Source organism: Opisthorchis viverrini (genome assembly GCF_000715545.1).
Source record: "Opisthorchis viverrini unplaced genomic scaffold opera_v5_264, whole genome shotgun sequence".
Lineage (NCBI taxonomy): Eukaryota > Metazoa > Platyhelminthes > Trematoda > Opisthorchiida > Opisthorchiidae > Opisthorchis > Opisthorchis viverrini.
In genome coordinates this window covers 532401-559889 of record NW_008751921.1, presented here as the reverse complement: position 1 = coordinate 559889, position 27489 = coordinate 532401, and the positions used below count along the sequence as shown (strand labels likewise).

The 27489-nt window shown below is 42.1% G+C and overlaps 1 protein-coding gene across 1 annotated transcript in view; it reads left to right on the top strand.

The window, feature by feature from the left end:
• T265_09242 (hypothetical protein) overlaps nucleotides 1-27489 on the top strand; it is a gene marked incomplete at both ends in the record, with an annotated part of 33596 nt that overhangs the window by 677 nt on the left and 5430 nt on the right. The window contains 12 exons of the mRNA XM_009175267.1: nucleotides 3117-3485; nucleotides 6701-6855; nucleotides 9264-9339; nucleotides 12100-12402; nucleotides 14372-14476; nucleotides 17353-17448; nucleotides 17491-17625; nucleotides 18975-19349; nucleotides 20557-20828; nucleotides 23212-23605; nucleotides 25792-25932; nucleotides 26308-26463. Coding sequence (XP_009173531.1) covers nucleotides 3117-3485; nucleotides 6701-6855; nucleotides 9264-9339; nucleotides 12100-12402; nucleotides 14372-14476; nucleotides 17353-17448; nucleotides 17491-17625; nucleotides 18975-19349; nucleotides 20557-20828; nucleotides 23212-23605; nucleotides 25792-25932; nucleotides 26308-26463 — 2577 coding nt within the window. The remainder of the gene's footprint in view (nucleotides 1-3116; nucleotides 3486-6700; nucleotides 6856-9263; nucleotides 9340-12099; nucleotides 12403-14371; nucleotides 14477-17352; nucleotides 17449-17490; nucleotides 17626-18974; nucleotides 19350-20556; nucleotides 20829-23211; nucleotides 23606-25791; nucleotides 25933-26307; nucleotides 26464-27489) is intronic.

The window sequence follows — 27489 nt, the reverse complement described above, 5'->3', positions numbered from 1 at the left end:
ACGGTTAGTTAAAGAAAAACCGAACTTCATAAAGGAACCTACTCACAAGGTTGCTGAAAACTCTTCGACAGCAAACGACCGGTTTCGCCGTTCTTGGGGCTCATCAGGTAGGCGCAGTCCCCGGGAAAACCAATTTGATTTGCAAATGAGTGTATTTCTCGAAAACAGTCCAATTTGGTTTCCAGTAGATCATAAGGTTGACGGATAGTCGGGGACTGCGCCTACCTGATGAGCTCGAAACAGAAGGGCTAAACCGGTCGTTGGCTTTCGAACAGTTTTCAGCAATCTTGTGAGTAGTTTCCTTTATGAAAATATACTGCGATTTGTCGAATATCGTGCCAACTGACTCATGAGGCGGTTTGTGTGCAGTACAATCAGTTGTATAATATCATAAACGAGATGTTCAGTTGAGTCTCCCTTGGAAACCAAATTGATTTGCAAATGAATGTATTTCTCGAGAACTCGGTAGGAGTTTATTTTGCCAGCATTATTCCATAGTTCCACGCACAAAGTGTTACTGCTTTCTCATGAACATCACGATAATAAGGTGGAAGCAGAAATCTGGCCTATAAAGTCACCTTACCCAAGTATGTGTATTTTTTCAATGATTGAATTTCGAGCGGTGTCGGGTTCATTGTACTGTACGACCTACAACAGCTGTAAGTCAAATCAAAACAAAGTGAATTGAAATCTTCTATTCGGACTTGGTCATGTTTTCTCATTTCGCATGGACAGGGCGTGATTTGGAAGCTGCATCAATGCTTTTGGTGGACTAAATGAGGTTTCGATTGAATTAAGTGTAAATTGTGTCTTCCGTCACGAAGAGACTGAACTTTGCCGTGGTGTGACGTTTTGTGTAACACTCATTGAGCTATAGTGGCGGTGTCCCGCAGAGTCCCACAGAGTCTCTTATACCAGGTTAGACTCCTGATAAACAGTCTTCTGGCTCTGCAGGTTGGGGGTTGGAACATGTGGCGACTTGTTCCGTATAAATGGTAACGCATTTGCATTGCCCGCCAAATACCGCTTCCTTACGGTTAGGCATTTGAGCCAAAGGCTTTGGTTGAGGACCCCAATCGTCTTCCTGTCTAGGTTTGGGTGCCCTGACAGTATCCCAACCCTCGTACAACCATGACATACACAACTGGCAATGGTCTCATGCCACATCGACCATCGCTGACGCCTTTCTCCTTTTTTCTTCATACTTTTTCTTCCCTCACTCCCCACCCCATTAATTGTACGGCAGGCAAGCATCGGTGGTAAAAACACTGGTTCCACACTGTCGATGATGATGACTTTGTGTCTTGTGTCTCACGTGAAAAAGAATAGATAAATAGGTCCACCCACTTTTACCACTCTTCGCCCTGCCATTACGTCTTGTGCTACAAAACAACCTTTTTGCCCGGCCTCGTTTGTCGGTCATCGAAACAAGCCAGTGAAATGAAGACACTGATCTACACATATAACCTTAATTGGAACAGCATGCATTCAGCATCTATTCCGGATGTTCAGAGAGCCAAAGTTTACTCACGGTAATCTCTGAGAAATACGAAATTATTCGGGCGAATCTTACTCACAGATAATCAATGATCCGAAGTAATCTTAGGTACCAAGATTGTTAGCCTGGTACGTGAGGCAGCATTGAGAGCTCGGTTGTATGTTTTTACTACTGTCAATTTGGTCGGGCTTGCACCTGGTTCAATGCATGAGTTCAATATAACTTGACCTTATGATAATTCCCCCATTCATTCGTTTACTCCGCCTATGTACTTTTGATCTCCAGTTGTTTTGCTTATTCGTACCCACCACTCACCTTGCCGCAGAGGCCGACCTTCCCGCACTTGTGTATTGACATGTGTGTCTGTGTGTGTGAATGTGCGCTGCTGACCTACCTACCCACGTGAGTTCGTGTCCCGTTTGCTGATCCTGCCTTGACTCGTGAGAGTTTTCTCAAGTGTGATCGCACGTCCAATGAGAATCACAAGATCGTCATCTGAAGGGACGACCGCAACCCACGCTACTAAGCCATCATTCCTCTCGCCGTTGTTTGGTGTGCGGACGTTGACACTGCACTGTGCTGTTCAGTGACAAACCTGTGAGCTTGTTGACGCTACGACCGTGAATAATTGAGGTTTGTTGTGGACATTTGCTTACCCTTGTGTAAATAGTACTGTGGAATTACGAACCCAATTCTTCCTTTTGATATTCGGGATTGTCGACCCTATGCACCTAAATGTTCTCTACTTGAATTGAAAACAAGTGTTTTCCGTGTCTTCAAAAATTTTTCCTTTTCTTGAAATTTTAGGGTCGCTATTGTTTCGTGCGTGACACGGAAAGTGAACAGGATCATCTCAGTTCGGGTGGTGACCACCAGACACTGGCCAGCGTCTACATGGATCACTCAAAGACCAATTTACCCATAGTTGGAATTTCACAGACATCAGTGAAGAAATTGCGTCAAGTTGTGCGCAGCTGTGTATCGCGCTTACCCGTAGGTTCTATTCTCAACACTCAGTCATTCTGCTTTACCAGGATGCTGATTCAAACAAAACCTTTGGCGATTTCACTAGATAATTAGACTAATAATGACCAGAATGTCCAAGTAAACAGAACAAACACTACTTATAAGTGGCGGTTCACTTGATTCGGGTGAGAGAGCTAATTTGGCCGACATTGATAAGACAATAATTCAGGTTCGCTGATCACAAATGATGCAATAAGATATATACTAGCGTTTTAATATATGTCCCTGCACCGATGAGATCTGTGCAATCGCATTCCTCGGAACCTCAAAGCAGAATGTTAGTAAAGTGGAGATCATATCAACGTACTGCATACTCATAAGGTTGATGAAAATTCCTCGGCAGCTCATAACTGGCTCCGCTCTTCTGACATCTGTTTCTCTAGAACGACAGGTGGCTAGAAGAATTATCATCATGAACAGCACAACATCAGTGACCTTTTAAGCTGTTTCATTGAGCAACACACCGATCAGGAACAGATCTGATCATGAGCTCAGGTCTTTACTTGTGCTCTCCATGGAAAACAGCAGGATACGTTGTTACATTCGGTTTGTACCAGATTTATGAGTAAGGTGCTTTTGAATGTTGTGTGAGTCCATTGCCGCCAAGGTTGATGTCAAGAAACTTGGCCCGCACATCCGTCGTGGCATCGTTCATGCGGTCGAGAAAGGTGTCCTCGTTCGCGTCGGTAACAAGGGCAAAGGTGCATACGGGAGCTTCAAGGTTGCCGAGAAGCCCGCCGTTGCTAAGTTTAAGCCTGTCATGAAACCCAAAGTAGCCAAGGCCAAGAAACCTGCAGCCCCGAACCAGTTCAAGGCTGCTAAGACGCTGACCAAGCCCAAGCCCAAGATCCTAGCGAACCACCCGCCGGTAGTCGACATGGTGAAGGCCTCCATCAACGCTGCAAAGGACCGCAAAGGCACGTCACGTCCAACCACCGGGAAGTCTTCAGTCGTTTTGGCCGTCCTGAAAAGCTCGTATCTGAAAACGGGACACAGTTCACGTCGTTCCATTTCGCGGACTTCTGTCTTGCCAGTGGGATTGAACACGTTAGAGCGCCCCCATATAACCACAATCAAACGACACGGTAGAACGACTCGTGGATACTTTCAAAAGAGCTTTGCTCAAAGATGAAGAGGGAGGAACCACGGAAAACTTCCTACAGAAATTCCACATAATGTACCGCCCGACTACAAATCCCATCCCCGTTGCCGACTAGTTGTGGACCACAGTATCCTTAATGCCTTCTTCTTACAGTGAACCCCGGTCTGGATAGCCGATTGATAGACTGGTGAGCTTGGCCAAACTAGAAAAAGTCAATGAACGTGCGAACCGGCTGATCCATTGATCACTGTCGCATACAAACGGGTCAAAAAAGTGATACTAAGAATACAACCTATTTCTCAAGGACTGGTGAAGAACAACCAATGAAATCTGTCCCAAAGAAAACGGTTATATACAGTCCGGTTACGTTCGGAGCTGGTTCTCCTAATAGAAAGTCTAAAATAGATGGATATCAGTCAAAAGCGGGCCCTGAAAATAATAGCTGACGATGGTAGTGAGAGAGTTCATCATTCCACGGAAGACAAATCTGCATGTTACCCGGCTCATAGTGGTTGCACAAACGTATAGTTCACTGGGCATGGCTATGTAGCTGACGAATAACGGATATAGAACATTGTAACGTCCGACCTACTGTCAACATTCTCAAAACCGCACACGATAATTTCCAAAAAGTTTGAGAACATGAGATCTAAAACACTGCCAAACATCCGTAGATGAATTTGAAAGTTCAAAGAATTTTCAGCGACCTTATGAGTAGTGCATTGCGCCTATACGATGACCGGAATACTTTTTTGCCACCATCTGCCTCTGTGCTTTTCGGAGAAAGTTTTAAGGATAAGCCGGGTGCCATTTCTGTGGAATTTTTGTGGACGTAACATCAGCACATTACTTCAATTTAAGACTCCAGATTTAGCCATACAGGTACAAGCAGTCGTGATAACACAAAACGATAGATGAATCGAAGACTTTTTCGTTGCACTGGAATAAAACAATCGATAATTACATCTGCCATAAGCGAATGTAAATTGGTGAAGAAGGTGGAGGTGTACAGTGGGCATATTTATCATGTCAAGTTAAAAAAAATAAAGATAATTGAACACCAGCCGAGGATGTTTAGAGTAAGTTTCCCCTGACCTCTGTCTTAAACAGTTACGCGTTCTTCAGGACAACTCACTTGGGGGTGGATTAGTTTTACGTTTATTTGGTAACATTTTTCGGTGTTTTTAAACTTTTATTAAGGGCATCTTAAGACAGCTGCCAGGAAATGGAAAAAATATCGTTCCTAGCCCACTTGAAATAGCTGTTCAAAACAAAGATGCGCGTGCGAGTTGTGTTTCTGGTAGTGTGAGGAGATTCGAGAAGTTTCAATGGAAGTTTCCTCCTGAAAGTGCGACTAGGCCATGTAAAACTCGAGAAGTACTGTACAGCTTATTTGACTCTTATGGTGAATGATCAACCATGTGCACCTTCAAAAAATCTCTAGGGTGCCTCAAACCCATGACTTATCGATTAGCAGCTTGAATACAACCGTTTGGTCGCAGGTGACTTCCTGTGGATCACATACAGTAAACCGACAGTTTTGTGACAGGGTTTTGCAATGCCGCGATATCATCGTCCCTAATTTCCAACTTTTTATGAGAGAAAGACATTAAAGGGGATTGAAATTTGGGTGCCTAGATAAACAAAAAAGATATCTTGATAAATTCGGTGATGATCATCACACAGAAGCGACAAGGATAACACCTCTTGAATTCTTCAGTCGGCCACAGCAAGCAACCAGAATGTAAAGTTATGTCACCACGTACATTGGTTCCAGTTGATCACGGAAATCCATCTTTTCAGACACGCGGTTAGAGTAATGTTAATTAGAATGCATGCAAAGTCGAAACTTTTACTCCTCTTCCCAGTAGATGTGGATAATTTTGAACGTACGGAACGATCCTTGCCTGTTTTCGATCGTCGATGATGACTGGTTGCCTTACACCTTACGCGATTATCGGGCAATTCAACGAATTCTCACCGATCCACACTGTACAGGGAAGGATATGGATGAAATGGAATTCCAAGCAAGAGAAGAAGTAAGCGGCTACATCTAGACTGGAACTGTTCTTGGCATGATTTCGAATGAGGCGTTTCTCTCTTTTCTCCCATATTCTCCTGTTACTCCTTCGCATTCATCGCTTGCATTCACTTTCTATGTTTGTGACCATGCTCTTCAAAAATAAATGATAATAGTAGTAAATGTCATCGAAGCTAAGTTGATATGAGGATTACCCCATTCATCTGCTTACCCCGCCTGTGAACTTTAAATCTCCGTACCTGCCATTCACCTCGCCACAGAGGCCACCCTCTCCAACGCCGGTATATTAGCCCGTGCATGTCTGTGTGTGTGTACAGAAGTGCGTACCTGACCTACTCACCCACTGTTTGTTCGTGCCCGGTCTGTTGGGACTGCTTTGATTTGTTTTCTATCGCGATCTCCGCGTACCTGCATAGCCAATCAGAATCAGGAGACGGCTTCGGAGGGAATGACCACAGGACGCACTGGAACTAGAATGTCGCCCGCTGATGTCTAGTCTGGGGACGCTGTCACTGCGCTATGCACCTGTTGACACCACAAACATGCACAATTTCGGTTTTTGTGTGATTTTGCTCACCTCTGTGTGAATGGTACGTTGACTTTGGAACTCAATTCTTTTTTTTTCATATACCGGATCGTAAACCCTATGCGTGACTCAAAGTTCCGTATCTGGGATCTCAACAAGCAGGTCGTTTGATTTCATCCCAGCGAAAACAGATGGCAGGCCAACGGTACTCAATTATCACACTGTTAATAAACACTATTCAAGGCAGAACTCTCATGAGTCTACCGCAGCCTCGCACAGCATTCAGTATCTTTGAGCGGTATACTCATACGTCAGAAGGGCTTTAATGTTGTGACAAGATTCAAAATTGACTTTTTTAGAAGGTAACTTGCGTACTTAGTACTATATTTGCTGTCGTATTTGCATACTATTGAGACGAAATTTCATATAAGAAGTTTCCTGTTTCTCAATAAGTCATTTGGATACCAAATACATTCAATTCTCCCGTTTTCTGCCAAGGTACTACAGGATGTGAAAGCGCTTCGAGAACAGGAGTTTTTCTTCTACGACGATATCACCTTTTTTGAAAATCAGCCTAAAAAGCACCTTACCTTTCAACCGGATCATTTGCTCCTCAGCGAGGAGGTCTACGTATCCATTGCGCTGGCATCGACAAACGTGCGGTAGGTCTCATTAGGCATTTAAAAAGACCGATTCTAAACAATTTAAGATGGACAAATGGTTGGATAATTTTGATAGGGGGTGTATTGTTAGCCTTTTGTGCACAAGTAAGTGATAACTCTATCCGAGATCCAAGGTAACAAAAATGTGAAACTATAACGTAGACTAAGAGGTATCGTCTTTTGAATGGATTTGTTTGTTTATTTTGTGTTTACGAAACCAATCGATCACACTCCAGGCGATTAGGATTGGGGTTTATATACGGCGTTCATTACTAACATGCCAGTCATCATGTAGTACGATCAGCCAGAGGGCTAATCTCGCTGAATGAACCAAGAGCAGTGACAGCCAAAGGTCACTGTTACTCTGTAATGGCCTCCTCAAAGGTGTACTGATGGTTTCCTGCTTTCTTGTGAGTAAAGCATTTCATTGAAAGTTGACTGCAACCTAAACTAATGCACCCAAAAACAACACCTCCTGTTGAACCAACAATTCACTCATCTTAGTCTTGCAAATTTACATAAATTTCCGGTGTTCAAAAGTTTGTCACTAGCCCAGGAGGTTAGAGTTTCTCCCTCGATTAATTGTAGAAGATAGTTTGCATATATTTTAGCGGTAAATAAGAAAGTGTTCTTTCAGAAGAGGTCAATTTCCTTCTATATTTTGTCGTTACAAATGCCTCAACAACCTGTGTATGGATCTATATGCATGGCAATTCACCTCACAGAATTGTAGAACAGCTGTTATCAGCCACAGAGCACTCAGACACAATTAACACCTACTGATGTAGGTGTGGATACTACTGATGTGGCATGCGAGTAGCATTTGTTTTCTCGTAACTCCACCCCGATATAATGGAATATGTGATTTGTTACGGAATCTTTGGGGTTCCTTTGTAGCATTCTTTTACATTTGAGTGATAGTCAGTGGTTATCTAGGAAATTTCAGGAAGACGCATTCAAGAAGACGGATATTCAGTTATTAAAAACAAGGTGCAAATGAGAGTTCTGCTTTCCTGTCCAATAGTCTGTAAGTGATCATTAGGTGGTTTCTTGTAGACAGCTCCGCAGCGAATGGTTTCCTCCTTTCACTTCTACAACTACCTAAACAAATTACAGTTTTTCCGAATGGATGGTCTCAGCTTGGAGGTTGTCTCTGATAGGGAGGAACTACTTTTGCCAAGTTTGGAAGCCAACGTCACTGCTTGTACGGCGTTTGTTTTTTGGAAAAATAATTAAACTACTCAAAATACTGGAACCATCTCTTTACCGTCACTTTTAGCGTCCTCTGAAAAAAACCGCTGTCACCGGACAAAAGATGAAAGTACTGCATTTAGAAATTTATCCTTTATCAAATTGCGAACCAGAAAGTAATACCAGATTAAGTAAAAATCCTTTTACTCTCACCAAAACGCACTGGGGTTTGATATGCTTGTGCGCTCATCTTTCCTCCGTGAGAAAATTTGTAACGCTGGGGTAGCAGTTATGCGTAAAAGTTTATCTGTAAGGTTTGACCCAAAACAGTTAAGATGAAGCCTATGTACACCGTCCTAATTGGTTTTTCTGCAACTCTGATTTCTAATCTAACCAGCTCCCCAAAATACTATGACATCCATTTTATTCTGCTTCAACACTGTCAGGAAATTCAATTACGTTCATTTACCTCCTTGAACTTCATGAAATGGTGTTTTTTATTCTAAAATCACCCAAGTTTTTTTCGTGTCACCCTAACTTGCTTTCAAGTCTTGCCCTGCACAAAGTGTGTGAAATCTCAGAAGTTTTCGGTGGGTTGTAACGCAGCTTCCACTGTGGGCATCCGAAGAACGAGTCCCATCAAACATGAGAAGAACCATGAAAAAAAGACAGGAAATGGCTAGCGTTGTCTGGGCGAGGGTGCCGAGAGCCGATGATGAAGGGTCCTTTAGTAGCCAAGAAAGAGAATGTTCCCAACGGTCATGAGGGCTTCCCTCTGCAACAATGTTGCCTGAAGAGCTTGTTGCTATCAGTTCAGTTCACACGAGTCTACACTGTTGAAATCTAGGTAAATAAGCTAAGCACATCGTTGGTCAGCCACGGGTAGGTTGTTCAGAATGAACTGAAGACTTCAAGTACGAATACTTCTAAGCATCGGAAAACTACACATTGTTGCAGCGCACTCAACGTAAGTTCACAATGGAATATACAAATGGGCCTTCGAAACGCTTGAAAAACTGTGCAAAGTTATCTAGAGGCCAACTTTTCCCAAATAAATGAGGTCGACAACATCATGGAAGCCATTTTTGAGAGCGAACTACAAAACCATTCTCGTGAATTCCGGAAATGCACTTGTATTGTTAAGGGCGCTGTTGTGAGTTTTACTGAGTTAATCATTCTGTTGAGTATGCGAACGTTTAGTTCTTTTGATTTTTTAGCTACCTTCGTCTCAACTTTCCGAAAATGGGATTCCCGCTGGAGGAGGAAGTTGATCGCTTCGTTGGTGTTTTCAACGTAAGTGGTGAAACTGCTGCACACATGACCTTGAGTGAAATGCTCTATGTGAAGAGGAGCAGAAGTCGTTAGAATAGTGTGAAGCAGGTTTCACTGCCACTAAGTTCAAGTAAACCAGAAAGTATGGTCTACAGTCTACAGTAAGGTAACATCAACTGGGCACAGATATAGGGAAATCCTTGAGTTGATCAACGAAATGCATAAAGATGTTGAAAGTGTACTAAATCTGTTGGTTCGTGACTTAGCGGCCAACATGTAGCGGAGATCCACTCGAAGATTCATGGAATAGGTTTCGGGAACAAATAAAGAGCTATACAACCTAGGAACCAGTGTACTCTGAATGAATCAACATTAATAGTCTTAATTTGTTTCGCGTACCGTAACCATTTCAAAATGGTTTCCACCGGAACTTTAGTCTTTCAGTCTTCACCATCTGTTGTATTGTGATCGATAAGAGAAAGAGCACTCTTAGCGTGTAGTCAAATCTATCAACTGGAACTATGCATACTCCCAATGCGGTTTTAATAATGGGTGTCCATCAACGCCCTAACACATTTACTTCATTATCTTGTGTAGAAACTTGAGGCGCCGAATTTAGTTGTGCTACGTTCAAGACTGAAAATAAAATGCGTTTGAACGCAAAACGGCACAGACCAATAAACTGAAATATTAGTCAATGTGGCCGGAAAACACGTTTTATCGACTGTCGATAAATTCAGGACAACATTCTCCATACACATTCGGGAAGTTTTTTTTATCGCGCTTTGAACAAACCATAAGTAGTTTAGGGAAAAGAGCGATTTCCACGAACAGTGAGCAATTTATCTAAAGAGTCAAACGCGTGAGCACGTGATATGAATTCCATGACTGAAGGATGAGTGGCGCTATAGTTGTCCGAGCGTGAGTTATTCACGGTAATGAGCAGTCACTGTTGGCCGAAGGGCTTGTTTTTCAACTACCAAGCTAGTATTCATGGGCTCATATGTCAGTGAAGATCAGCAAAATGTTCCATTTGGGTGGGTTCTAAAACAAATGAAAGATATTCGAGGTTTATCAGGCTTATCAGCGTAAATCAAACTCACTCAGATGAGATAGTTACGACTGAAAAGTCCTCACACCTTCACATACAATTGACACTTTTGAAGTTTGTTGTTTAACTTTGATCTGTTCATGACTGGTGGCAAGCCTTGTTTATTGAGCCGCCGGGTTCAGCTGAATGTCCATTTGGTTCCCTCAGGAATCAGTTCCTTTTGAGATCTAGTTTCTAAACACATACTTTGAAATGAGTAGGCCACCTAGTTGAGAATCTACTCCAGTTTGGTATATACCATAGTATAACACGTTTTTGTTTTCAAGTAACTTGTGATGTGCTAAGCAGAAGAACGTCCTACTCGCACGCTACGTTTTCTCTTCTCCTGTGGTGAGATGCAGCATCTTTTACACACACGGCCTGCTTGTCTGTTGAGACTCAAATACTGTTAGTTACTGAGAGCTCCGAGAACGAAATCAAGCAAGTTTTGAACTCACGCCTGGAAGACAGGCCTGAACTCGTGTGCACTACAACCCCACCTCTACATTTGAAGTCCACATGAGTCATGTTCCCTTTGCGATGAGCATCAAATACATCCCACGTAAGCGTGGGATGACTTTTGTAGTTTTTCAAGTAACCGAGTTGTTCGAATAGGTTAGCATGACAAAAAACGAGGATCGGTTCTCACAGCATTCGAGTGGAAGAAACTTCAATAGTGGCAGGTTGACATGAATAGTGATGGAAAATATATGTGTTGAAAAAGCTCCCGAGACCGATTCATTGTGAAATACATGTGCCCGGCTTTTCTATAGGTTCCCAAATCTTTCTTGTTCCAACAAACGACAATGAGAGCGGCAGGGTGCGCAGCAGTTTTCGCGTTATTTTGCGCTCGTTTTCTTCTAAATGTATTTTCTTTAAGAACAAATGGACGCGCACTACTTAATTGCAATTTTCGTGATTTACCATTCGTCCTACTATGGCCGCAAAAAGTTGGGATTACGAATACTGTACGAGTTAAATTAGCTCATTTGCAACAAATACACGCATTTGCAAATCATTTTGGTTTTCACGGGAGACTCAAATCTATTCGTAATTCCTTGGTAGCGAGGAGATTTTACATGGATCTGATGAATTTGTCAGGAGTTGTGCGCTCAGGGATCTGTTTCCAGACGAAATCGATGCTCCCTCCAAAAACAGCTTCACCTCCTAAAAGGAAATGTTTCGTGCGGAGAAATTGTTGAGAAAATAGTTTGTCCGAAATCGAGGTTGGTGAAATGCCACAAGAAACAGACTGCAGGTAGCAGTAGGCATCATTTCCCTACAGGTGATGTGGCTGGTAAAATATATGCCACATTCTAACAACGATAGCAGAGTAGGTAGTCAATCGCAGAGCTCGGCAGTCTCAGTTCACTCGAGGCTGTACCCCTCAAGAATGTCCAAACCGATTATTGTTCTTGCACCGTTAGTTGTATTTTTTTAAAGTTAGATCATGAGTGCTTTAACTCTTGTTTATTGTTCGTTGACCATATCAGTAGTATACTCATAACCAAGAATTACTTGACACCAAGATGAGTTTTTACGCCCCCCATTGTGAAATTCGCCAGGAACTATGCAACAATACTTTACCTCGGAATCCATTCAACAAGACCTCGGCAGAAAATCTTAGAGAGATTACCAGGTTGTTTGGATTTCTGGTGAGTGGCCGAAAGCTGCATGATGAGACGGTCCAGCTTGGCATGACAATGGCGAACCTCGCATTACGACAGCTACACACTTTGATAGTCACTTCCGTCCCGGATTCCCCGCTTACTGGGATGTTTGATCAGAAGACCATGCCCGCAACAAAGGATACAACGGCCGGTTTCAAGTCCTCTGAACAAAATGGCTTACATTTGGGGAGATATGGCAACTTTAAAAAGCGTAGCGAATGTCAGCTGCTCACAGCCCAACATCAGAGAGTGAAGGCTGGAAAGTTTCAGTTTGTACGTCAAGTTGGACGCTACTTGCCATTTATGGTTCAAATCAAAGAAGAGGTTAGTTGGTCCCCGAGGGCCGTATCAATCCATTCACCGTAGTTCTAATCATTCAGTTTTTGATTGTAAGGAAAGAAAAGTTGCTTATATTTGTGCTCAGTTTGTACAGCCATTGCTATCAAGTATCAACAAGTCTGTCACATATTACATCACTGACATGTATGTTTTTGGGTCAGGTGACCCTATCACCTGTTACTTGATGTAATCTGATCTAACAACAAATCTACGTAACCAAGTTATTTACCTTGACACCCGAACACGGCATACCTACCGGAATTCGGTCACTGTTTGAGAGAGGCCCCACAAATGCAACGCTTTTTTCACCTCGTTTTCCAGACGAATCCGACTAGCGATGTTGCGATCCACAAATAGCAAAAATGTGAATCATCAGGTGCGGAAAGTAGTATTTTATGGCAAAAGGTTAAATTCTGATCGGCAACTCATTAAACTTGTATGCTCACATGTTTTTTTTTGTTAGTTACGTCATTTTCAAATGCACCCATCCAATTAGACCTCATCACTGGTAATTTTACCACTGTCAGGCCGATTTTGAAGTCACAAAGACCATGTGCTTATTTGGATATGTTTGGACCCAAAATTACTCGCCATCAAAATAATTTATTCTAGTTAAGGTAACTGCATGGCGGAACTGGCGGAACGGTGATACTACTGATGGGAGGCATGCGAGTAGTATGTATTGTTCGTGGAGTTTCGCTTCGCGTCTCTTGAAAAAAGAGGAGATCTGTTGCGGAATTTGTGGAGTCGCTTTATAAAATTTGCTTGGACTTGAGCAATCAATGATTGGAGTCAATGCATATTCAGGAAAGTTCAAGAAGACGCGTTCAGCAGAAGATGGGTGTCCGGTTTTTGTAAATGAGATGCAATGGAGAGTTTTGCTTCTCCGTCCAATAGTCTGTAACCGGTCAGTTGGTATTTACTAATAAATAACTCCACAACGGAGGACTTCTTCCTCTCACAGGTAGTTGGAGGAACCGTGTGGAAGCTGTGAAAGCTGTTCTTAGAAAAGAAAGTCAACGGTGATGGAATTACTGTTGAGCGTAATAGCACGACCGTCCTATCAGGATTTGTGAATAACATTTGATTTTTCAGGATGTAGCCCTTATTTGGATCAACCTTTAGTTTATCTTTATTGCTACGTGACTTACGCTGGGACTGCTTGGTCAAACAAGCTAGGTGATGATGAATGAGTGTAGTGCTTACGCAGCATGTTAAAGAGTGTTCCGAAAACTGTGGAATCCTGAGCATTGGTTTCAGACAGGTGATTGAAAAATCTATTTAGACCCCCCGAGCTCCGTAACACAAGCTATTCTCCCCAACTCAGTCGTTTGCCGTTAAAGGACATCACGTGACCCACATGTTAGCACTTTGTTTGCTGCAGACCTATGTTCACATCAATAAAATCGGGCCGACAGAACTTATGAGATATGCAATCGCTTTAAATTTAATATGACAAATAAAAAGATGTGGATTTGTGGAAGATTTGTGTATTAGATTCAATCACTTACTGTTTTAATCAAGTTCCAACACCGTGAATGTCACCGTTTATGCCTAAAGCCTGTCAGAGTGTCCAAAAACGTTCGTTAATCACGAGTAAATATGGGAATGTGCCGCAGATGCAACACTAGCGACTGAGCTAGTTTCCAATTTCAGACAGTCCAAATTTCATGCTGAAGCGCTGATAAAGGCAGGCTTAAAATGATTTGTGATTTGGTGTATCTTAAACGGAATAGTTGCGTTACGGTTGAAAAAAGACCATTCAAACTGAGAAACGTTTTGTAACTACTTTTAGTTAATTAAAACAAAGTGCAGAAGCACACCGTGACTCCCTTTACTGCGTTGTAATCATTCCTTTATGAATTCTCTACTTTAACTGAGGTGTATCGCAACCATAAGCTGTGCCGCCGTTGTACCTCTGGATGTATTCAATGCGTGACATTCTTTTCTACAGGTTGATAAGGCGATTGATGATTGTGACACTATCATAAATCTTCGAGAAGAAATTTTGGAAACACTTCTGGAATTGGAATCTATGAACTTTTCATTCGATATGGACGTGAGTTGTACACTACATTTTTTAAATTTTACTGTTTATTATTTTTTTGTTATTATTATTATTATTTCACTGGACAGGGGCATTCGCTGAGTCGTATTTGCTCACACTAAACGAACCGAATGGTTACAGTTGAAGAGGATGCCTCCATAAAGAAAGAGATGTAAACATAAGCCAAATTTGTACAAGCCGAGTTTTTTGTAGTAATCACAGAATGTGATATTACTAAAATCCCGCAGATCAGATTTAGACATGTGTTATACCTTGCAAAAGATCAGAGAAAAGTTGAAACAAACTAACTGAAATCCCACTGTTCTAGAACAGCACTTTTGAGAACGCCGTAAACTTGTAATTGAGTAAAACATTGTGTATGATCCAAATTTATATCTGTTTAAATTCCCCAAAACAGCTCCAGTGAATTTGGTAAACATCGGTAAGCACGCTTTCATCATAGAACTAATTTGCCATGCTGGATTAGCGTTACCACAACAGCCTGTACGTGGATTTTGTTATGCACTACTCATAAGGTTGCTGAAAATTTGTCGACAGCCCAGTTTCGCCCTTCTTGGGGCTCATCAGCTAGGCACATTCCCGGGTTCCCTTCAACCTTATGCTCTACTGGAAACCAAATTAAATTGCACGAGCGAATATAGAAATGAATCTGACATTTCCAGGTGAGTCTCTCGAAAAACCAAATTAGTTTGCAAACGAGTGTGTATTCACTGTACATGAATTGTTTTACAGCTGAAATGTGCTCCCGTAGGAAGCAGGCTTGAAAGGGCACAACAACCGAGGATGCCCCTTCTTTGTTTCGCTTAGGTATCTGATTCCGCACAAATAGACATTGCTATCATTCGTGCGTTAATCAAGGGACCGGCTGATCGAATCTATGTATTCATGCTACATGTTGCTAAACATTTTATTTCAACGTACGCCTACCCACTCCGTGCCTTCCAGTACATGAAATCAGGACGGGGGTGGATTTGTGTCGTACATATCAAAGTCAAGTTTCGTTGGTAGGATGACCTCCAAAATGTACCAAACTGTGATTTGACTATTCAGAACATTACCTCGCACCGGAATATTGCAAAATTCGGTTCTATGGTGTCCCGTTTTACTTTCACGTAGATATTTAAGTCAGAGAAACGGAGAGAAAAGTTTTTGTTAAACTTTTTGTGGTAGCGCTCAGAATAGGCCGATTTAAAAATAAATCTCGCGAAAACATACAGAGGAGGCATGAGCTGGGAATGGTCTCTGCTGATGGATGTGAGCTTTCCCTCTTGTGATCGGATTATATTTATGTGCGCCAAATTAAGCACACAGATTCATTACAAACTCATTTGAAGACAATACTATTGGAATACCAGTAACTCACCTTTTTCTGTCCAGCCGGGTATACTTCGTTTTACAGATGATAAAATTATTGTCGCTTATATCCCAATAAACATTTTATATCATTTAGTTGACGAAAGCAGAAAAGAACTATCCGATAGGATACGTTGCCATCATCAGAGCCAATACAGTCTGAACCTCCTGTGTCAGTCTTTTGTTCAAACCAGACTAGAATATCTGGAAGATATATGCTGCAGACATTGAAAACTAGGATGTATGGAATGACTGATTTCGCTCTATTCGCCGTCATTTTGTGAAAGCAAGACCTCTTCGTTCCACCCCGAGGGTGTTGCAAGTGCGTCGAGCCATGTTTTCCAATGCTTTTCGACATGTTTTCTAAAAAGTTAGCAACCACTTAAGCTTGTAAAGTTTGATGTTCGCGTGGCAATCGCTCACAACGGTAGTCTGCTGTTGACAAGGTTTTAGTCTTTTCTGCCAGTGTCTGTGCTACTTGACATGCTCCTTCTCTGATTGGATAGAGATTACCCCCCTTGAGGGAAAGGACAATACATTACAAAACTGTGGCTCAACCAGTGACAGTGCTGAGAAGCACTCGAATTTCAATCCGAGATTGACTCCACTGGCCGGGTTATATATATTCATGTTTAGTTTCACCGGTCGCTAACAAAAGACCGCCTCGCGGCTGCCGGTCCATCTTAGTACATCGATATCAGGGGCTTGTGAGTAACATCAAATTCAGTCTTACAAAACTGTTGGTAATTTCCCTATTTTTTGCACGCAGATTATGGCTTCAAAAGTAATCAAACTCAGGTCATCGCTCAACGAGCCGGTCAACAAGTGACCGCGTGATAAGGATTCCGCGGTTGAAGAATGAGTGTCGCTACACTTGGTCTAAATGCAAGTTCATCGCACTGTTGCTCGGATGGATTTGTCTTGACATACTAGCCTGGAGGTTATGGGTTCGAATTTTTCGAGAATTTCTTGGGATGAATGCTAATGATGGTTCCATATACGTAAGAACCAGCCGCCTGTGAGGACAGGTGGTGCAAGAACAGGGGCTGGAAACTAATGGTGTAACGGTGATGCTACTGATGGGGACATGCGAGTAGTAGGTTTTTTCTCGTAAATCCGCTTTGCGTCTCTTGAAAAGGGAGGTCTATTACGGACTTTGTGGAGTCGCTCTGTAGCTAGCACTTGAGTAACAGTCAATGAATATACAGGAAAGTTCGGGAAGACGAGTTCAAGGAGAAGATGGATATTCAGTTTTGTAAACAAGATGCATACGAGAGTTTTGCTCCCCTGTCCAATAATCTGTAAGAGTTCAGTTAGTTATTTCCTAATAAATAACTCCGCGGCGAAGGCTTTCTTCCCTTCAGTGGTAGTGTTCTCCCAGTTACCCACCAGGCTTTCCATTCAATCCAGTGATTTGTTGTCTACGAATAAGAGAAAATCCGGAGATTGTTTTTCAGCCAAATCTCAGATTATAAAAGCACCTGGGTATTGTTCTCTCTTGTTGTATGTTTTAGAAAAAGCTGGCACACATTGAGCGGCGCAATGAGTTGGTACATCAAATGGAGCGATACTATATGCTCATTTGTTTCAATGCATACCTTCGAGATCAGGTAAGTTATCGAATCAAATATCTAAACATGTAATGGTTTTAGGTACCGTTGCGATTCTCAGCCAGGTTCTCCGACTGGATGCTTCAACACCCAAAGCTGTATCAATATTTGGTTTACCTCGATGTCTCGGAATGGTACACAACAGTTGAACTTTTAAAAAGCGAGCAACGAATACTGGTAAGCCACACGATTTTCAGGGCTTTATCGGAATTCTTTGGGAATATTGCTTTTGACTAGCATTACTCAGTTTCCACTCAAAATGGGCAGGCAATTAAGTATAGGTAATTGGTTCCTTGACCAAAATGGCCGCATCTATAGATCAGAGCATCTAATTTTTAAAAGATATCCAACTACTTGAGTGAATTTAATGTTAGTTAAATGACACTCGTGACACTGGGGGGAGGCTAATTACGTATGTCCAATGATTACCTACACACAGTGACGGTCTTTCCAAAAGGGTCCGGTGTATCAGCGGAACGAAGAGCCACAGCTTCGACTGAAGGCAGCGATATTCCAGTTCCAGTGATTGTCTGTTTTATTTAAACGTCGTTGTGCGTAACGAGTTTTTATTACCAAATTTCTGGTCAATTTGTTTGAGACGGAAAGGAATGAAAACGCTTAAAATAAGATAAAGAAGAGCACGTTCAGATTTGCCAACTAATATTATTTTCCTAAAAATTCAATTCCACTCATCACAATGTGGTGAGCGAATGATAAGCGACAAAGAATAAATGTGAGCGGCATGGATAAGACATCGTGATGACGCGTTTCGTTTTAAAAAGCTACCGGTTTCTGAAATGCAAGAGTGAAGAAATTAATTGTTTCCTTTTGAATTAAATGACTGAAGTGATTGAGTGCAGCTGGTTACAAGCATCTACGGTTTCATTGTTCGTTTGTGACCGTCATTAAAATCCACGTACATCTTATACATTTGTAGTCAGGCAATAGACGATGTTGTTTTCGGTCATCAGCTGGAATGTTTTGTGCAGTTCAAAATCACTTAATTTTATTACTCAGTGATACGTTCTAGGTTAGAATGAATCAAACAACGAGGTTTACTAAGAAACTGCTCTCAGGGTATTGACCCTAACCCAGACCTATTTATTCGTTCTCGGGTTGTTAGTAGCCTGCGTCGAAGGCTGGTTAGATCTCACCGGATACGGCCTTTCGCTCTCCTCATCTGTTAAAATATATTTCGATGGATGGATGTCCTTATGATACAGGTTGTCGGAGAAAAAATTGGAAAGTATTATCACGAGTATTGGAATAGAGAATATAGGTGTTTTGCAAAGTCATCAACATGCCCCGACATGCAACAGCGTTCCTAATTTACACAATGAATAGAAATTCAATTTGAAAGTGTGTTTGGTGTATGCGTGTGGGAAAACGATAAACTTGTTTACAAGTAGGGTACAGACTGGAGCTGATCTATATGGCCGATAAGCTGCTGTGTCTTTGGTTTGTTTTGCTGGATGTGTGGATTCTGTTCAAAACGAATAGTTTACCTTACTTGCCTGCTCTTGAAGCTTTCAGACAGCTCTCTACTGATTGATGAGTTGTGTACAAAACGAACAACTGGTTTGGCAAATTTCCGCCAGCTTGTTGGCTGGCCGATATATGGCACCTCACAACCTGATGCCGCGACCATCAAACGAGTCCACCTAATGATCACCACCGCCTACTGGAATGTGGCTCTGAGCGGACGGCGCATGGAGGAAACTGTTGCGGCGCCACTGAAAAACCAACCAAACAGAGTCCCCATATCAATGCCAAATATGATATGGATTTGTTTACGTGATGGCTATGGGATTGCTCATGACGGGGAGGTGTACACCTGGCGTCTCAAAGATGACCCAGGGGAGCCAATCGTTCTCAAAGGAATTAGTGGCGCAGAGATGGAGGTAAGTCACACAGAGGGTATCGGTTAACCTGACCTCAGAATGGAATTGTGAAGCTCAGGAAATGATCACCGAAATACGAAATCTTTTCATAACCTTTCCATGGCTTTCCTTAGTGGGTGGACAGTGCTATTTTAGTGCAGTCATTTGTAAATCATCATGGGACACAGCAAAGTTCGGTTGACTCTGACGTCTTTCTAATGTATATTAAATCGAAAAGTGTGAAAGCTAAAATTCCAGACAGATGGTTATAATGACTAATTCCCCCATATTGAATAAGGTGCCAACTGAGTAAACAGCTTTACTCAGTTACCACATTTAAAGCATTCCCGAAATTGGATACAAAGACATCCATGAAATGATTTATTACTGGCCTTCTTGAAAGTCTAAATTAAGCCTGTATTCTGACGAGAAAAACAATTTACCGAGAAGTTAAATGAATTTTTACATCACTAAGTGTCAAGATATGACCAGTTCAGAGAATTAAGTCACTCCACATTACATCCTGATTGAGAAATGCCGTGCATCTTCGCTACCAGGTTTTACGACTTGATACATGGAGACACGGTGAAATAGTACTTACTCCAGCATTGCTAGATCTTCGCGATCGCACCTCCTTCTAAGTTTTCCAAGAAATCTCGCCTTGAGCTGTAGTGCAAACAGTAATGAGAGTTTATATTCGCTTAAGAATGTTCCCCAACTGATGCCATCGACTTAGACTAAATCCGGACTTACTCGCACCAGATGGCGCTCAATATGTTTAACAAGATTCGAGCCGAGTCGGACCTGGAACTCTTGGCCCTTCAACCGACATCATCTTTCTAAAAGATACAAATGCAGGTCTGATTAAGAAGAATTTTTGTAATCTTCAGTACAAGCCGCGACTTGGTATATTTTTCGTATGACTCAATTTCTGTGTAGGTAAGTCCAAACTACTGCTTTGGTCGCTTTTGAGTAAAAGCATAAACGGGTAAATCTGTCCGTATCGAAAAATATGCGACGACACGTGTTATCACAGTACCTGTCGGTTTTTGTCGGGAGTAAGTGAACTAAACTTGTGGTACCTGAAACAATTTCGGGCTTGCCGAAAAGGACCTGTGATAGTTCGGGGTTTACGCCGCTTATCCCCGCGTATCTTGTGTCAAACTTGCGGAACAGTATTCTTTCTGGATTAGCACAACTACACAAAACGTTTTGCTTGCTTTTACAGGAATTTGAAGAGAAATTTGTGGAATCCATTAAGAAGGTGAAGACACCGATTAAACTGCACGAATTCGACCTAGACAACAATAAGATCAGCGAGAAAACCCCCCTAAATGCTGAAAAGCTACGTACATCCAAACAGCTGTTCAAGGAGTCGTTTGAACAAAATGCACGGGATGATACACTGAACAATCAAGATTCCGCCATGCCGAACATTCCCGAGTCTTACTTCAGTTATGTGAAAAAGCACGCAGAATATCATCGCATCCCCATCCCAATGTATGGGTTTCCGCTGCCAGCGGTGAGAATTTCTAATTATTCGATTACTAAAGCATTTCGTAAGTCAGAATATAATGACAGCGGTCATAATATGGTCGTTTTTGACTACGAAGATGTCATTCTCGTGTGACGGTGATGCTACTGATTGGGGGCATGCGAGTAGCGTGTTTTTCGTAAATTTGCTCCGCGTCTCTTGAAGAGTGAGATCTAGAAAAATATTCACATTAAATACTTTTTTTTCTTCAATAGGTAAATATAACCTCACACCTAGGTAAATTCAAACACCATCTTTTCTAAATCAAAGAAGTTGACAAAGTGGAAGACTATTCTTCAAGAGCGCAAGCCACTCGTTGTCCGAAGAAATTTGTGTCTCGAATCGCCTCCACGTTTGAGCTGAATGGATGTAAAGAATCTCATCAGCATCCCCGGTGAATAGCTCTTTACGTCTTTCAGCAGGGCGTGCAAATGACAGTCAACACTACTGGTTTAACGGTATTACTACTGCTGGGGGCATGCGAGTAGTATGTTTTCTCGTAAATCCGCTTTGCATCTCTTGAAAAGTGAGATCTATTGCGGAACTTGTGGAGTCGCATTTGCTTGCGTTTGAGCGACAGTCAATGAATATCCAGGAAAGTTCAGGAAGACGCGTTCAAGAAAATGGATATCCAGTTTTTGATAACAAGACGCATATGAGAGTTTGCTTCCCTGTCCAATACTCTGTGATTGGTCAGTTGGCATTTTCTAATAACTCTGAAATAGATTGTGAATTAGATTTGCAACACTGTGTAGGCTTTTGCCATCTTTCCAGGATGAAACTCAGGGCCAGATACTGTTCAGAGTACACAACCTCCTTAAAAGAACGACCGTGTCGGTTATGGAGAACCAGTATAGCCAAAAGTTTCAATGGAATAGGAAGGATTTTACTGCTGACAACCAGCCCCCGCGAAAAAATGTCCATGGTCCGGGGCAAATATTATGGAGTTTTTTCACTTGCAAAAGGTGCTTGTCTACTTCGGAAATGTTCCATCGAGGTTTAGCTATTTAAAAATCTTTTCAAAACGGGTCATCGGGCTGTGTCAACGGTCGAAGCATTGTTCTTCACGAACAAGTGTGGTACATGAAGTGTCATAAATCGCCTTAAAACCTCCTTCCTTCGCACAAGTCTTGAGCATGCTTACGATCCAAAACCACTATTGTGTCCTAGTTTCATGCTTACCTGTATACACAGTTACTTATTTACCGCCCTGTAGATGAAGTCCGAGTTAGTTGCTTGCTACTGGAGCTGTCAAAAGGAAGAAGGCCTTTGCTGTGGAGTTATTTACTAGAAAACACCAGCTGAACAGTTACTGACTATTGGACAGGAAACCAAAACTCCCATATGCATCTTATTTGCAAAAACTGAATATATGTACTCTTCTTGAGCGCGTCCTCCTGAACTTTCTTGTATATTCATTGACTAAAACTCAAATTCTACAAAGCGATTCCATAAATCCCGTAATAGATCCCACTTTCCAGTAGACGCAAAGCTGAGTTAGGAGAAAACATATTACTCGAATGCCTCATCAGTAGTATCCACCGTTACACTGACGAACGTCAGTAGCGTTCGCCCCCTCAAAAGAACGTAAACTTAATTCAGCATGACGTACTGCACACATCTATGTACTTGACTTTGTAATTAAGGCGTTGTTTCTTATCGCCTCAACAGTGAAGAAAACCATCTGTTTATTTTACTCTGATCCCAGTCGAACATAGATCATTTTTACCAGTTTATGCTAAAACATAGTCCTGTGCCTTTGTGCCTGCATGTTTTTACTTCCGTCCATCTTTACTTCTTCAACTTCTGCGATCAGCATCAAAGCCGACTGGACATATTGTACGAATTCAGAGGTTCTTATATCATTACCCATCGCAGAGCCCTTAGGCTTTCCACAAAGTTTTTCGGCTTTATACGACGTCTAAGGAAGTGTTTAATTCAATAACCAGCGAGCATTTCCCCGACCACACTGGGTCGTTTTGCAGCCCAAACTTGGAGCATTTAGTGGGAAATACCCGCACAGAGTATCGATTCTCTGGTAGCTTCAAAGTGCGGATTTTTAGGCTAGATAACGCGTTTTATACAATATTAAGCGCAACCCGCAAGTGTATGGAAATCAGCCTACTATTTCAACGATCTTTCAGGTTCTTGATCACGGCGCGTGAATTTTTGACAGTGGCACGTAACCCATTACCTACAGACTATTCACGAAGATCGGTTTTTATTTTCACAAAAGTACAACATCAGAAATATCGAAAGTTAGTTTGTGATCTATCTGACTTTAACGTGTTTTGAGAAAAATATATTTGCACTTCCCTTGTGCTATTTTAAACGAATCATTCACCGCAGAATTATCTTTCCTTATCAAAAGATGTTTGACCAAATTTTGCGCATCGTGGTCAACAATGCACGAGGCCTATTCACAAGCGCTATAACCGCACAGTCTTTGGTCAACGCATCTGCTGGAATGGGCAGAAGGCACGTGACTATCAGACGGCCAAGTGCGGCCAACATCAGTCAGACTGACTGGAGCTTGCCAAACGCGAATGAGGCGAAAATCGATCGAATAGCATCGACCAACTTAATTTTTTTTTGCGAAAATGGGCGGGAACGAACAAGTTTGGCTATGACGATTGCTGGATTGGTCTACTGTCATTTGTTTGGGTTTGCATTCGGTTATCGTGTTGAGGAAGAAGAACGTGTCTCCCTACGAGGGGCCAAATATACCAAAGGAGAATTTCAGGTGAGAATGGTTCATCTCCTGACATTTTGACGCTGTGATATATGTATTTTTTAAAAATCTTTTTCAGCTACTGACTAAAATTCGTCTACAGTTTAACTGAATCTCAAATAGTATCATGCGTCTTATTCAATTTCCAACAGAGGACCCGGTGTGCGCGTTGGAGTGAGGTTCCAATTTTCATGAGTTGACTCAGAACAACCTGTAGGTCTGTCCTACCAACTGAGAAAGGCTACGACAGGTCTGCAGAACAGGCGTTATGCCATTTTAATTAACTCGACCTCGGGGACGTTCGCTACCAGCAGACACAAATACCTACCTAGGCTACAGAGTCCTAATTTCATTGCAGTTATCCAGTGCCTACGTGGACAGAACAGATAAACTCTCAAGGCCAGACCAAGGGATTACATGCTTTTTTCAATGTGCTGCTTAGATTACCGAATTGCTACTACTTCTACTACTACAGTGATCCATGGACAAAAGTCTTCTACCACCTACCGTCAAAGCGACCCTTTGCCATTCCGAATAATTTGTTTCTGAGAAAAGCGTTGAGTTGTGAAAAGAAATAAGCATCGTTATTCTTTCGCCATTAACAGCCTGAGTTGATTTTGGTCCATCAGCTACCGCATTACTATGCCTGCGAAAGTGACCCGTTTCTGCTTTTACTGTAGTTAATCGATCCGGAACTTCGCTCAAAATGGAACTTATTTAACACTTAACTAGACTTGGAGTTTGATTAGTCGACAATGAAGAAGGATGTTGGCTTCGGTATCAAGACCCACTAAGGAGTGGAAGGCAAATTAGTCATTGCACACGTGGGTTTATTCAAAGACTGCTTAACTCAGCTAACTTTCGAGTAGCTTTCGAGAAAGGAAAAACGTTAAGCTCAGTTTTGTTGTAGTTCAAAGATCTCCTCACGGTTGAAAGGACTATGTACTGTGAGTGTTAAATTAACTGCAACGATTGCACAATGGTTTACATAGGACAAACTGTTAGGGCACCGCACACCATAATTGGTGAGCATAAAAAAGGATAAACAAACCACCAAGGGATGCGAAAGAATACCAAACGCTGGTCAAAGACTCAATGATGCCGGAGAATATAGAAGTTTTAGGACGAGGACTGCGATTCCTACCACAGCGGCTGATAGCCGAGGCGGTGAAAATTACTAAGCATCAGAGCGTGAATGAGATCGAGGGTGTAAAGCTGGCGAGCGTGTGGAAAGCGGTCTTAGATAAGCCGAGTTGACTTTGTGGTTGTCAATTCACGTAGAATCATTAGCAAGAACAGGGGCGGGGGTGGAAAACTCAACCCGAGCAAAGTTCACAGAAACTCTCTTACACAACTATCGTACCACCAGCTCGTCCATAGAGACGGACAGAAAGTGCGAACGACGTTGCAGAGTGGTCATCAGGTGAACCAAACCAGTAGAACTAACACTAGGCTGGACGCAAATCCGTGTAGGCCTGACACTTGGTCACGCACTCTAACACGAAATTCCTCTGCCGAGGCCTAACAGAAATTTAGCTCGACTTAGCTGGTTGGTTATCCTTCCGCCTTAAATGTCGACCAATTTCAAATCTCAAACCTGACGAAGCTTTTATATCAAAAGCGAAACGCGGCCCAACAATACAGCTACCGATTGTTACCAAACACTTTCGAAAAAGGTATGAGCACCTATTTTCTACATAGGTTACAGTCTCGAAATGCAGGATAATCAGAATGGAGCACTGAAATGGCCTACTGGGAACAAAAGCTCTTCTCAGGTGGTTCTGGCTGTTGAACGCAAAGTAAATACTGTGTAAATGCCTCATAAAAGACTCCTTGCTCACTGCAACCAGATGAAATTTGTTTTGTGCACAAGTTAGGACAAATCGGAATTTTTCGGGGTGTATTTCCAATAATGCTGGAAGTTAGTTGGTATAATCGGTGGCTACACTTCTATATTAATCCCGCTTACTTGTCAGCCTATCTGTCAATTTGTCTGTCCTCTGGTTACCAGTTGGTTTTTAGGACCGAAAAACTTCAAAACCCTAAGATCATTATAAATAATTGTATCTAACATCCTCAAGATTGCACTCTGATGTGGTGGAGTAGATATCTTAATTTGCTTTGAAACGCCTTCAAATTATATCGGACGTTTCGGGGCACCGAATCGAGTGTACAAATGTTTTTGTTTCAATTTTCAGGTCATCCAAACTCTGATAAGACGTATTCCGAACGGAAATCAAGTGAAACGCGAAGTGGACTTTGTCCTTGACAAATGCTTTGATTCCATGTCTATGATGCATTTTCACATTCGGGAGGAAATCTACTTCACTTATGCAAAGGTAGTGTACCAGATAGTATCAATTCACACCCATGGTTACACGTGCTCTGTTATCTTGATTTTGCCGCAGCTGAGATCAATAAAACCGAACTTAGTTTCACCAGCCCATCAACATGTTGTGAAGCTTAACTGTTACCATTGTTATTATCCACAGCACTGGTCTCAAAGGGTGTCTGTCAATTTCCAAGCTGATAGGTATTCCTCATAACATTGAGATAGTACACTCTGCTGATGGATATTATCTCCGAATATGCGTCTAAAGAAAATGTTTCCTCTAAGTCATTGGAAGATGGCTCTAGTCAGGTTATTTGCCTTCTAAAAATAGCATATAATTCCCAAAACTGGCCATATTCTTTCCATTTCTATCCGATCACAGTTTAGAGATGAAAATGATCCCGCAAAGAAGGAAAAACTGAAACATCGTAGTCTTGCCTATTTGGAAGAATACTTCTTTCTGATACTATTCAACCTCTATTTACACGACTGCCAGTCCTCCCACTGGAAGAATCCGTTTGATGTTTGGATGGAAAAGGTTTGTTTCCACGTTTTCTTGTCATGGGCTTATTCTTTCTTTGATTTTCACAACTTTTCACTCCAGTCCGAGAACCCTTGTTCCATCTGGGCATCTGAGCTTGCATTATCACTCATAATCCCTCGGCGTTACCTGTGCATTTATGATGAATAAAGAATGCAGAAGCTAAAAGACAGCCTCCAGGTTTAAAGCATGGTTAAGCGCGGGTGGTCACGGGCATCGACTTTATGATGTCTGACCTTGAAGGTCAGAGTCAGGTGATCGATACCGCTACAATGTGAAGCGGTATCTGCCCATTAACCATGGACAAGACATTCACCGCCAGTTCCTAGACAGCCAATGGACTGATATGACGCGTCTCTTGTTTGAACCACGAATTATTCTCAGAAATTCGTAGGCGAATTGCGACCCGTGTTATCAGCTTATTATCATTTATTTTTGAAGAGCATGCCCCGCCATTGACAGCCAATGGACTGATATGACGCGTCTCTTGTTTGAACCACGAATTATTCTCAGAAATTCGTAGGCGAATTGCGACCCGACCCGTCAGCTTATTATCATTTATTTTTGAAGAGCATGGTCACAAACATAAAAAGTGAATGCAAGCGATGAATGCGAAAGAGTAACAGGAGAATATGGGAGAAAAGAGAGGAACGTCTCATTCGAAATCATGCCAAGGACAGTGCCAGTCTGATGAGGTGAATCCCAAAGTATGTAAAGATTTTGGTGAATGCTCTTCAAGGCGCAGTATGCGCTAGCAAAGTCAAGACTCGCACATCAGGCAAAAGTGACCGTCATACTGGGTCTGGTGTGAGATTAAATGGCAAAAATGTACCTTCAACGCCATGTGCCACGCATAAAAGTGTCATAAGTACGCAGGGAGCCCACAATGGCAAGCAAACACAAGTCACTGACTGCGACCTTAGGAAGTCCCAGTCCAATAACAGCCTTAGCGGATTGAGGAAAGCAGATCCCTCGATAAGAGATGATCATCGGTTGGTGAACCAAAAAGTCGATATCACAACC